The sequence below is a fragment of the Labrus mixtus genome, chromosome 16, assembly GCF_963584025.1.
Source record: "Labrus mixtus chromosome 16, fLabMix1.1, whole genome shotgun sequence".
NCBI lineage: Eukaryota > Metazoa > Chordata > Actinopteri > Labriformes > Labridae > Labrus > Labrus mixtus.
In genome coordinates this window covers 7,973,181-7,986,059 of record NC_083627.1, presented here as the reverse complement: position 1 = coordinate 7,986,059, position 12,879 = coordinate 7,973,181, and the positions used below count along the sequence as shown (strand labels likewise).

At 42.5% G+C, this 12,879-nt stretch overlaps 1 protein-coding gene across 1 annotated transcript; it reads right to left on the bottom strand.

Annotated features, from left to right (window-relative positions):
* Nucleotides 1-3,350: 3,350 nt before the first annotated feature.
* Nucleotides 3,351-12,563, bottom strand: LOC132991485 (gonadotropin-releasing hormone II receptor-like). Its single transcript, XM_061060272.1, has 4 exons — nt 12,285-12,563; nt 8,433-8,964; nt 5,449-5,650; nt 3,351-4,625 (listed from the first exon to the last, which is right to left on the bottom strand). The coding sequence occupies exons 2-4, from the start codon at nt 8,961-8,963 to the stop codon at nt 4,210-4,212; spliced, it is 1,149 nt and encodes a 382-aa protein (XP_060916255.1). The 5' UTR covers nt 8,964; nt 12,285-12,563; the 3' UTR covers nt 3,351-4,209.
* Between the last annotated feature and the right edge of the window lie 316 nt (nt 12,564-12,879).

Genomic DNA, 12,879 nt, shown 5'->3' with positions numbered 1-12,879 from the left:
TTCCCCATCCTTTCTCTCCTACACGACGAAAACCTGCTGAACCAATGCGATACCAAAAAGTGTATTTGAAATGGAAGAGCCAGAAAGTGGATGTGTTTTGTTAGTGTGAAGTGTGTAGATGTTGAAGTAGTTTTTTGAAATGGAAAGCATCCGTTGCTTCTGTTTGATTCATTTCTTGGCCTCTTTTCATTCGAGTCTTTCGTTCTTCCTGCTGTGCTCAGGACAAGGTGCCAAAACAAATGTTCCCTTTTGTTGGAAAGTTTATTATTGTTATTATAATTATTATTAGCCCTGATAACATTGATTATGTTGATTTAAAAAAAAATTCCTTTTATTTTGAGATGTGTAAGGGAGAGAGACGATTGTTAGGATTATTTTGTGATGGTCTTCTTTCAGCAGCTGATGTGAGTTTTCCAGAGACGGTAAGATTAACTCACATTCTGACCTGAAGAGCCAGCGACTAGAAGATAAAGAACTACAAAAATTTTGAAAAAAAATGTAGGAATGTGTAGGCTGGCTGCTAGTACCAAGGAGAAACAAATGCTTTAATGATTTAATGCTTCTCTAAGCTTTCCACGTGTTCTGTAGCCGACTGAAAACTTAAAGCTTTAACCTGTTGTGACCGAGGTCTGTCCTCGGTCTTTGGCCAAAATGAAAAAGTTTTGAGGTTGAAGACAGACCGCCGAGGAGATGCAGACGACCAGAGACCAAGCTGGGCTTACAGTGAATTTATTTTACATGTTAATGTCAAACATTTGCAAAAAAAAACAAGTCTTTTTAATGGTGTCAGTTCATGCAAGTGACAAAAAAATCTCAAGTTAGGGTTCATTTCAGTTTGTTTCCTGTAGATTTAAGATTATATTTTATATCTTTAACATTTTATTGCAAATTAATCCGTAAATCATAAAACACTTTGCTTAATTCAGAATATGCATCGGTGTGTTTGGACCAAGAAGATTCCTGGGACTTTTTTAAGAGGAGCTATCCACTAGGGAGTTCCCAGAGAACTTTACACACCATAGGGACTTTGGTTTTTTTGTCTGCATTCGCACCGCCATGGTGCTGAGAGAGTACCTGCTCTGAAGCAGGAGCTAAAAAAGTTCCTCTAAACAAACCTGTAGGAATTAAATAGTTCATAGTTCTTGCGGTGCGGAGTCAGTAAAAAAGGGCTAGGAGTTCCAACAGTTCCTAGCACAGACCATGTGGCCTTATGTTACACTAAAGTCCTGTTTCCACTAAAAAGCAGGGTGGACCTTTAGTTCCTGGTATCATTTAGCAAAGACCCATTTTCTACAACTTCCAACCAGTCTATTATAGCAGGAACATTTTTGGGGTTCAAAATGAAGTCCCCTAAACTTCATTCAGACCCTGGACCATGATCCCCCAAAGGTTCCTGGTTCAAATGGAACATTCCTGTAGTTAAGGGCTGCTTACTGTCAGCTGGAACTTTTTATCCAATAATAATAATAAACAGGAAAGCCAAACCAATTTTAGCAAATGTTAGCGTCTCATTTTAAAGAAACAAAACAAAACTGTGTATTTTTTGTGATTTGATTGGACTGACCCTTTAACGTTATTTATTTATTTATTTAGCCTGAGACAACACCAGCACTTTGCCACGGAAAAGGTGGCGCTAATTGGACAAAGTCTCCCCCAAAATGTTTGTTTCACCCAAAATATTCATTTTGGGTAAATTCAGTTAGAAATATTTCTAAAGAATACAAAAGAACAATAATTTAAGATTTGAAAAATATGGATTGATAACAGTATAAATTAAGGATTGATTAAGAGAAACGTTCTGCTTTCTCTCTTATTGCTTCCGAACAGCTTGGTCTCTGTGTGACTGCAGATCTGAACGTCTGGATCGACCTCGACTTTTCTCCTTATTGAACACATTCCAGTATGCCTAAAACCAAATAAATAAATTTTGTTTAATTAATGGATCTCTCTGTCTACTTTTTTCTTGTTAGCATTAGTTTAGCCCAATAATTTCCTGGAAACCCCCATGTCTCAGTTTATGAGAAAAGTCCATCCTCTCCGTCTTTTGCCTGCTCCACTTTTCAGAAAATGTGTGCTCAAACAGGCTGTTTGGAGATTTTCCCTTCCATGACATCACAAAGGGCAGTAGCCCCTCCCCCAGGTGGGTGACACTCCCACAGCTAGGTGTTTGTTCTGCCTTCTGAGATTGCCTTCCCACCGTAAACAATAGGACATGGAGCGAGAAAGCCTGAGACACCCAAGCCCTTCCAGAGAGGGGGCGGGGTCAGACACAGCTCATTTACATTTAAAGGTACAGACACAGAAACAGCCTGTTCTGAGCAGGGCTAAAATAGAGGGGTTTATAGGCATGATCACATACAGGATCAGAGTGGATTTAGAACAAGAAACTTCAAAGACTTGTTTTGGTGAGCCTTATTTAAACTGGTTGAAAAAGATAATAATATGTGACCTTTAATAAGTGGCATGAGCCCCTTATATAGAGAGATCCTGCAATTTAGCAGAGAAAGACCATGACTATAATTTCCTTTACAGTCAATGAAATTCCTGCTGCCCAGGTGTATGATTTTGGACAAAGAGACTATACTGACTCAATTTATATTCAGCTGACAATTTTTAAATACCACATTACACCTGTGATTCTGTGTATTTAAGTCATCTCTACGTTCACAGTAGATGTGACAGTGCAAGGCCTCTCTTCAGCTCTTTTTGGTTACAGTAAAACACGTTGACATTCATTGATATTGAAATTTGCAGCAGACTTTATTGAGCATATATTAGACTCTGATACTTCACACCATCTTGCACTTAAGAGAATATAATTGTGGTGCACTCACGTTCATTGTTACATATAATTAACATAAATTGTACATTTGATGATGATATAGTGTTGCATACATTACTAGTCAAATTTTGCTATTACAAATATTTTGGTAAATAATGACATCCTTTTATATTTCCATAAAATCTCTCTAGAGGCTAGGATACAAACTACCGTTCAGAGTAGTTTTTACAATCATGCAGGAGGTGTTGATTATCCAGATGGCAGAGGTAGTGTTGAAACAGACTGTATGGATGTGCTTAGTGTTGGGAAGAACCAAGTTCAATCACACTTCAGTGGAGAACAAAGTGAGTAAAATAGGTGGAAGGTTTGCCAGGCAGAAGATTACCAGGAGAGTAAAAACAGGGTGTAATGTGACAGACTAGTGTTGAAGTCAATACCACACTAACTGAGACCAGAGTGCTCCGAGACCAAGACAAGACCAAGACATTTAGGGATCGAGACCGAGTCAAGACCAAGACATTTAGGGCTCGAGACCGAGTCAAGACCAAGACCAAGACCAAGGCTAGGTACTATTAACAACTCTTTTACAGTTCACTTTCTTTTATTCAAACCATGATGAGATCTGTATTTAAGTAACCTTTTGCCATTCATCTGTTTTCAGGTCCAGTAGCTGGGGCTTCTAGGTATGCTGGCATCTCTTTCAAGGTACCTTTAGCTTCTGTTTCAAAGTCTGTTTTCTTCCTTACTAAATGGCCATTGGGTCTGTTTCCAGATGGACTCAAGTGGTTGTTTCAGTGTACAATTTAATGTCTTTTTGTAGTTGGTTTAGTGTCTGTTCTATGTTCATTTGTCTTCCTTCTAACACATGGTTAAGTCCGCTCTGAGGTTCCCAAATTTCCATCATCTATCAAGGATTTCTTGGGTAAAGGGCCAACATTTTGGGGCTTCTGGTGCAGCTATCTGCTATCTGACTTACAACTTGAGACAAAATTTAGTTGGAGATGGGAGTAGAGGAAAAATTCCCACCTGAAAGGTTGTGGGTCGATTCTTCTTGGACTTCAAATGTAAACAAGAGCGCTCCAGACACCAAAATTCTTGTTGCATATTAATTTTGTACTCATATGTAGATTTCTGAGAATAGCATGGAGGTTCCTGCTGCGAGGGAAGCCATATTAGTAGTAGAGTATTGGCACACATGGGTCTTGCAGCACATTTGTTCTCTTTGTGATATCAACAGTCCATCGAGAACAAGGGCCTACCATCAGACACTGCAATAAACGAAAGTTGGTGCAGACTTAGAGTCTCTAAGAGCATGAAAACCAAAGTAGCTCACCATGCAGTCATGTGCTCTTGGATTTCTCTGAGCTTGAAATTGCTGACATCTTTATTTTAGACATTAAGTTCATCGTAGCAGTGTCAAAGTCCGTTTAGCTTGGGTTCCCACTGTGCGGGTTTGAGCTCAAATCAGACTCCATCTCCACACCGCCTCCGTGACATCGCCCGGAGAGGCGGTCCACAGAGCGAGGCGAGGCATTGTTGGCTCGACGACCTCTGCAGCACGCCAACACGTCGGCGAGGTCGGCTCTGAAGGACGGGGTGAAGAAGCTGTAGATGACCGGGTCGCAGCACGTGTTCAGGTTCCCAAACACAAACAGTATGTGGTGCACATACTCGGGTGTGTGCTTGATCATGGCTGGCTGAAACCAGTACCAGATCCCCAGGAGGTAGTAGGGGGTCCAACAGATGACGAAGGAGCTGACGATGACGATGGTCATCTTCAGGGTCTTCATCCGAGCTTTGGGTATCATGTCGGTTCCACTGCGTCTCAGACAGTGTTCACCCTCTGCTGAAACACAGAAAAGAATCAGCAAATCAACAGCCCACATTGTCTGCTTGTAAAACCAAACCAACACTTCCAATTGGAAGCCAAATGAGTTGCATTTTTACGATTGGAGATACCCATCTTGGGCCCAACCATTGTTGTCCGTACCCAGTTTCCATATAAGGCTCTTATGGGTCAGCCCAGATGGGTATATGATGCTCCTTGAATGGCTCCATTAGGGCTCATAATGTATAAATGTAACCCACTTCTAACCCATTTAGTATCCATTTGAAACCCATGTATCATCTCTTTGGATGCACATGTGGACCCAAACAGCAACCTCTTCAAAGTCCACCCTGAGACCAGTTTAAGCTTACCTAACCCGGGTAAGACCCATTTTATTGTCTTTCAGATTTGATTTTAGAAAAATAAATGAAAAGTCATCAGAGTAACCAGAACATTTATAAAAATGTAGTGGACTCAAAAGTACCATATTTGTCTTTCAAATGTGGTGGGGTATAATTTTCCCCAAAAAATTATAATCCAGTAAAGTATAGATACTCCAAAATGGACTTAAGGAACTCAAGTAAATGTATTTAGTTACTGTTCACCACTGGTCACTCTTACATCTTACGAGAAGCGTGAAGCTTTGAATCAGAAACAGCTGCTCAGATTTGTGACGTTAACATGATTTAAACCGTGAGTATACCAGTAAGACAGTAAGTATACCAATAAAAAACAAAACTTAGTAAGACCCAAGTTATTATATTTTGTAAATCATCAGCAGCTTTGTGCAATGCTGGGTGCAAAAATGTCCCTTCAAGCCCTCCGTAGAGTCACACACCTTTGCTCTTGTGCATCTGCCCATTGATCTTGGTGAGGATGCGGGTGTAGCAGAAAGTCATGACAAGCAGGGGGAAGACATACAGCGTCACAAAGTGAAACATGTTGTATGCCGTCTCCTGCCACAGATACTGGAAACTTCCGTGGGTCACACACTGAGTGAAGTCCACTCCATCTGCTTTAATGGCCCGGAAGATGAAGAGCTGAGGGTGAAGAGAGATGAGGGATGAGTTTCATGCTGTCACAGAAGAACACAACTGAAGTTTGTTTTTTTTATATGAAACAAACTTTATATTAAACAAAGTAGACAAAGAATCTTCCACCTGAGATGCCTCTTTGTCTCCATGTTGTGCATTAAAGTCATTTTAATGCACATAGTAAACATCGAAACACTTGTTCTGGAGGTTGATGAAGCTGTTTGTTAACTGTGCCTTTTCTGCAGAATGGAGCTGCATGTGTTATTAAGTTTAAGCCGACATTACATTTACAACTGTGGTTAAATTTACGCTAAACTACTGAGCATTGAATGTTTGGTAATGACAGTAATGCAGAAGCTTTAAGTAGAATAATTCAGTTTTTACACACGGTTCAGTCCTAAACACACGCACGTCCTGCTGCCTTAAACAGCGCTAAAGCAACACATATGGATTCATCCGCCGTGGAAAATAGTCCTCAAAAAGACAAACTTATTTCTCCTGCTCCGGGAAATGTGCATCCTCAGTAGGAACCGAAGAACTTCTCTGGGTGAAGTCAGAGTGAAAATTTCAGTTTTTCAGGAGATTTCTGCAAATGTGAAAGCCCCATGTAGTTGTGTTTGTTTCAGCGTTCAGGTTTAATTTCCTGTTTTGATTTGACATTCATCCCTGTGTTCTTGTGTTTCTTGCGTGTTCCCGTGTGTTGCTTTAAGCCTTTAAGCACTTATTGCAGATTATTGCTGCATTTAATAGCAAACCCAACCCAGCAGAAAAAGAACAACACCAACACAACAACAAACAAAGGTGTGTGCCGATTTTTTTTTTTCCGGGAGAGATTGTTGAGGTTCTTGCGTGTTCTGAGTGAGTGTTGCACTGATACAGAATACTGATAATACTGCCTTTAAAAAAAAAACAGTTCTTCTTTTCTGTATGTGCAGCCTGCACGCTCTCCTGCAGGTGATCCTTATTGGATTAGGAGTGTATGTCAAGGTTGGCCTTTTCATGCCTGCCTCTCGCCTAATGCATGCTGGGAAACAGCCTTGACAGTGGGGTAACCTTACAGGAATACAGAATGGAGCAGACGGTATGAAGGGTCAGTAATCTGTCCACAAACACACCAGTTATCAGTTCGGTCTGACACACAGGTTCGCAGCTTCTGGCCTGCAGGTTTATCAGTGACAGATCAGTTTCAGGCTTGGCTATTTTTGGCTCGTCCTCACAGAAAGGGCTGCAGTCTGAAAGATGCAGTTTAAGGACTCGTGTGATGAAACAAGAAACCCTCAGGAGGCGCGTTTCATCCAGTTAGCCCTGTAAAAGAAGAGCCTCTCCATTCATGGGTAACTCTGGTATTTGTAAACCTTAGCTTTTTAATACTTTGGCTCTAAAACACGCTGTAAGGCATCAACAATATTCTTGATGGAAGTGTGTCTTTTGTTTTGTCACTGACAGAATCAAGCCCTCTTCAGACTGCCGTTTCAAGCCGTGATAATAACCCCCCCTGTGTCGTTTCTCCTTTCATCTGACTGTCCTGGAGGCGTAATGGGGAGGGACTAACTGATCCCCCCTCTGTACCACCGTCTTCAGAGGTAGTAAAAGAGGCATAACAGAGGCGAGACGTTTCGGCAAAGCCAGCGGAAGAGGGCCATTCTGTGTGTGTTTATGTGACGCTCCCGCTGTGCTGTGCTTCCAAAATGCAAAAACACAATGTAAACTCACAGACTGGGACAACATTATTACGCCATCACAGAGTCAATATGAATGTACAAAGACGTGATGACGGCTGAGCTTAGTTACAGCACTTTTGCAAAACAAAGCAGTCGGAAAAGGGCTTCAGATTGTGTCTGAGAACTTTACGAAAAAAGACCCCTAAAAACACAAACCTTTTTGTTAAACAAGGAAGATGATTTTTTTTTTTTTATCCAGCAGCGATCTTTCTCTCTTTACACTCACCAGACTCCATGAACAAAAACAATGCTCGAACCTAACTGTACATGCGGGCCTCACAGATCTACCGCGTCCTGTAACTGTTCGGTTGTTTGTGATACTCTGTCACACAAATGTTTTCAAGCTAACCCTCTCTATCACCAAAGTAACACATTGACGTATATACCAATAAAAAGAGGCAGCGGTAGACGAGCAGCTCCTGTGTTAGGTGAGGCAAAATCATTTTCTTATCGTCAATGGGGTCTAGACTCATTTTATAAAAAATCATCTCTCTCCCCAACAAAAATCTGCACTTCTGCAGGGATTCTTCCTCTAATGTTGTCAGCCAAATTCTAAGCATACCTAAAAATCATCTATACATTTAGCTTTTTGATATGACTAGAAACAGCTGTTACATCCCTCTCTTTAAAACCACCAGGCTCCATTAACTAACAGAGATTTCACCTCAGAGGACACGGAGTCTACTCATTCCATAAAGTGTTTTTTTTACTTGATGGATCTGAACTAACTGTTGATAATACCAAAGCAGCAGACCAGCATCTTCGTTGTTCTTTCATCTCTTTCAATGGAGTCACGGTGGCTTAGAAGAGAGAGACGTAACAGAATAACAATCTGAGTCTGTCAGTGACAACTGACAACTTTTTAGTGGACACACTTTGATCCTTTAGGATTATGTGGCAGTCATCACAGACGGTTTCACTGCTGCAGGATGAAGAATTCTGGACACAACCTTTGTACATTTCATACATTTAGACTGCAAAATATGCTTTGAAAAAATGGACTAAAAATACTGGTGTCACTACCCGCCTTGACCTGAAGTCAGCTTGTAGATTTGACCTTTGTGTACCTGTGGAGAGGCGAGCAGCAGACTGAGGGTCCAGGCCACCAGCAGCATGCGTCTGTTCCTCAGTCCAGCATCCAGAGAGTCCAGAGGGTGGAGGATGGCCCGGTACCGGTCCAGACTCACCACCACCAGTATGAACGCCGCAGAGTGCATGGCGAACAGCTTCAGGAAGCACAGCAGCTTACACATGATGTCCCCGGCGTACCACTGCACGGTGATGTTCCACACGGCGTCCAGCGGCATCACCACGAACGTCATCATCAAGTCAGCCAACGCCAGGCTGGCGATGAGCGGGCGCAGGTGTGCAGCCAGGCGGTATCCCCGCCCCCAGCACACGCTGATCAGGACGGACAGGTTACTGCCGGCGGCGAACACAAACAGCACCAGGGTGGCTGCTACACGACACTGAGCCGCCACGGTGAAGGTGGGCGCCTTCCAGGGGGGAAGAGAGGGGGGCGAGGAGGAGTTCATCAGGACGGAGACGTTCAGAGGATCATCAGACGGGGAGACCCACAGAGACAGGTTCACTGACATCCTGAGGGAGATCATTAGAGCGTTAGATAAAACAGAACATAACAATATAATAATAAAATCACGAAGAAACTTCAGTTCTGTCTTTTTTAGATTTACATTTATTTGTCCAAGTGAGAGATTTGTCAGCTGAACATGGAGAGACAAAGATCTACACGTAGCAGCACTCAGATTAAATCAAAACAAACCAACATTCAAACATAAAACATTGTGAGTGAGGCTGCAGAGGAGAGAAAGCTCCTGCTGCAGAGAGCTCTCCTCCTCTCCGTTCATGTTGGAGGGTAAATGTTTAAAAGATGTGACTTATAACAGGTTTAAATATCTTCCATCATAACTAACACACGACAAGTTATATCCCGCACAGGTTCCTGATTTCATTACAGACACTGTGATATCACACATCCAGGCCTTTCATTCTGCAGTATCATGGTGCCTCGGCGTTACAGGTTTACATGCGATACTCTCTGCAGTCCGCATCATTCATATTTTATGTCTGTATTTTTGGTTTCTAGGTATTTTCGGTTAATGGATGTTTTTCAGTGCAGTGAAGGAGAAAGATGAGGAGAAAGTGAGTCAGAGTCGGAGGGAACGTTTTCTTCTACTCAGTAAGAATCTGGCTTTTTCTGTGAGATTTGCTGTATCCTAATCCTAAATGAAAATAAACTTAAATTAAAACATAAAATACAAAAGGCGGAAAGTAGTGGTCAAAGGTGCACAGTCAATGAAAAGATGACATGAATTCAAAGTCAGACCCCAAAAATCAGCTTTGAGAAGTGAGTTAAAAGATGAAACTTGGGTTGCTGGTGGCGCAGTGGTTAGTGCGTGCACCCCATGTATGGAGGCCGTGGTCCTCAAAGCAAGCAGTGTGGGTTCAAATCCGACCTGTGGATCCTTTCCCGCATGTCACTCCTCACTTTCTCTCTCCCCGAGGTGATTGGGCTCACAGGTGTGAATGCAGGGACACCAAATAACCCCCAACACATGCAAAAACAGAAAGAAAGAGAACTAAAGAGGCGGACAAATGTACACATGAAGATACACGACTACATGAGAAGGAAACAACAACGTAAAGGGCAAAAGAAAACAGATCATACGACGACTCCTCTGCTCCACTCTCGTGTGGACTCAGTTCTAGGCTCTCTCTTCTTCTCTCTCTATTTGCTCACCGCTCGGTCCAATACTTAGGAAGCATGGCATTTCATTCCACTGTTATGCAGACGACAGTCAGATTTATGTGCCTCTTAAAAAGAACAATGAATACTCTCTTCGACTGTTAATTGAGTGAGTGACAACATAAAGGCCTGGCGGGTTCTGAACTTTTTAAATTTTATTGATAAAAAGACAGAAGTGATGTTTTTTTGGGGTCAGGACAATGGCGGACATAATGGTGAAGAACACTGGTTGGAGGGCCTCCCAATTGATTTTTGCCTTGGACCCCACCAGACCCTCAGATCACCACTGATCGTAAGGGAGACACCGTAATGTTTCACCAAGATTCAAACAGGACAAATGAATCCCCCCAGGCACGTCGTTCCAAAGCTGAGGCGCCTTGGGTTGAAAAATGGCACTCCATTGGGCCTTTAATGTCAGAATCAGAGTCAGGTTTATCCCCAAAAAAGGAATCAGTCTTGGTTTTATTGATGCATCATGATGAATAAATAAAAAATGAGTAAAGAGAAACCAAAGTGGGCAGTAGTTCTGTCAAGAAACTACCGTGCTGAACTAGTTTGTTATGTATTTTATTTATATTTGATGGTTCAGTTTAGTTTTATTTTTCCATTTTTAGCCCCACCCTTAATGTCCTCATGCACCTGTTTCCTTGGTCTTATTTTAGAAAGCAGGGTTACTGAAAGTTCTGAACGAGGGAAACTCTGGATTGTCCATTTCAGAGAGGGAGGTCAGTCAAGCCCGGGGAAGCGGGGTAGGCTAACTCAAGCCCATTAAAGTACGGGGACCTCGTTTTGTCACCTGTTGCCATGGTGAATCGTAGCATCGGGGCTCCATTTATGTTGGCTGTTTATAGCCGTGGTTCATGCGTTGGACTCTGACTGAAGAAAATCAGAGTTCATTAAACAAACTCACATCGGCTGTTATGGAACCAGAAGCTGAGACTGTCCCAGATCAGGCTCAATTAACTCAATGCAGATTTGAGCCTCATATCTGAAATCCGGCCCTGATGTCTCACCTGTCCCTGAATACCCACACTTTGTTTAGTCCTTGTCCTATTTTGTCTCTAAGTTTGTCAAAACAACCATATTTTCTAGTTTAAACTTTGTTTGGACTCCATGGCTTTTCTCTGTTTTAAGTTCTGGACCTTATGCTTCTTCAGAGTTCCCGTCTCTCACTCCTTGTTCGGGTGTTCGCCCCGCTGGCTCTACCTGTGTTGTCATCTTTTCTGATGGATCTTGTCCTTTTCTCTTTGATATCGATTCCCCTCGACTTTATAACATTAAGCCCTTTGTTTCGGTCAGCTCTGGGATGCTCCCGCTTAACAAATGTGACAGAACTTATACAGAATTAAAAACAGAAAGTAAAGAATATGAAGTCTGTTGTGTGTGTGTAGTATGCACACACACAACAGACTCAGTGTGCGGAATGTTAATTTATGAACGATAGACAAAGAGTGCATTATGCAATGTATAAATGTATGAATTAGGCACAATTGGGACCCCTCCAGTACCCATCTAAACTCTCTTCATGGTTTAACATTTGCCCCAACAGCAAAGCCCACCCTGAGCCGAGTCAGAGCCCGTCTACTGTAACCCAGGTAAGGCCCCATGTGGACTCCACTCTGTCACTTGTGTTGAACTGTTATAATGTACAAAAAGCTAATGACTGAAGAAAACATATCATTTCAGTTCAATTGCAATTCAAATCAAACAGCATGCTTTGCGCGTTGTAACCGGCGTCCTCCTGCAGAAAACGCTGGTGTTATTCAGATTTAAAACGGTGCAGCAGCGCCCTCTGCCGGCTGCACGCTGCACCTCTTCATCTGTTGTTGCACCAAAGACCCCGGTGTGAGTCTTTCAGCAACATGATGATTCATTTCCACTCAATAAAATCAAACAGCCTCCTCATAAATCCTCTGCCCGCTTTATAAAAACGCTCTGAGAGTATTAATTCTCCTCTTTCTGTTACTTTCTCATCATCCTCAGCTCCTCTCACACACTGCATCACTTCTACATATTTCACAAGAGGAGGTGGGGGGGCGCGCCCTCGTCCCCCACCGACCTGAACACACACTAACACACACTTAAAACAGTAAATGTAAAACCACACTTTCTTTGATTCTGTGCAACAACAGAGAAATAAATCTGGTGTTACCTGAGGAAGGTCTGCTCGGGTCTATCGGTGCTCCGGTGGAGATAAAACCTGCAGGATTCCGTTCCCGGATCGGAGCTGTCCAACGTGCTGAAGCATCACTTCTCCCGGTGTCTGCCCTCCGGCGCTTTCACCCTCCCACACACACACACACACACACACACACACACACACACTTTTTTTTATCACCTATAAATCATCGATTTAACTCGATCAGTGATTCTGTGTAACGCATACACCCCCTCCGAGCTCTCTGCCCTCCACGATGAAAATCTCCTGCATGAACGCCGCGAGGATCGATGCCGATTGGTTAATTAAGGCGGGTGACGTGCGGGGTGTCGCAGCGGTAGACTGCACCTTTGTGATGACAGACATCCTGGGGAATTTTCGAGTATGAGCGGCGTGAAGATCTCTTTGTGAGAAGAAGCTGAAACAACAGATCTGATGTTATTCTCAGAGACATGATTTCATTTCATACTCGATATTTGAATCGTCACTTATTCTGTCATCTTGTGTTTTCAGTTTATGCACAGCCAAGATTTACAAAGCCTCTTAAATTATCTGCAATGTGTCCTTTTCATTTATTTATTTAAAAAAT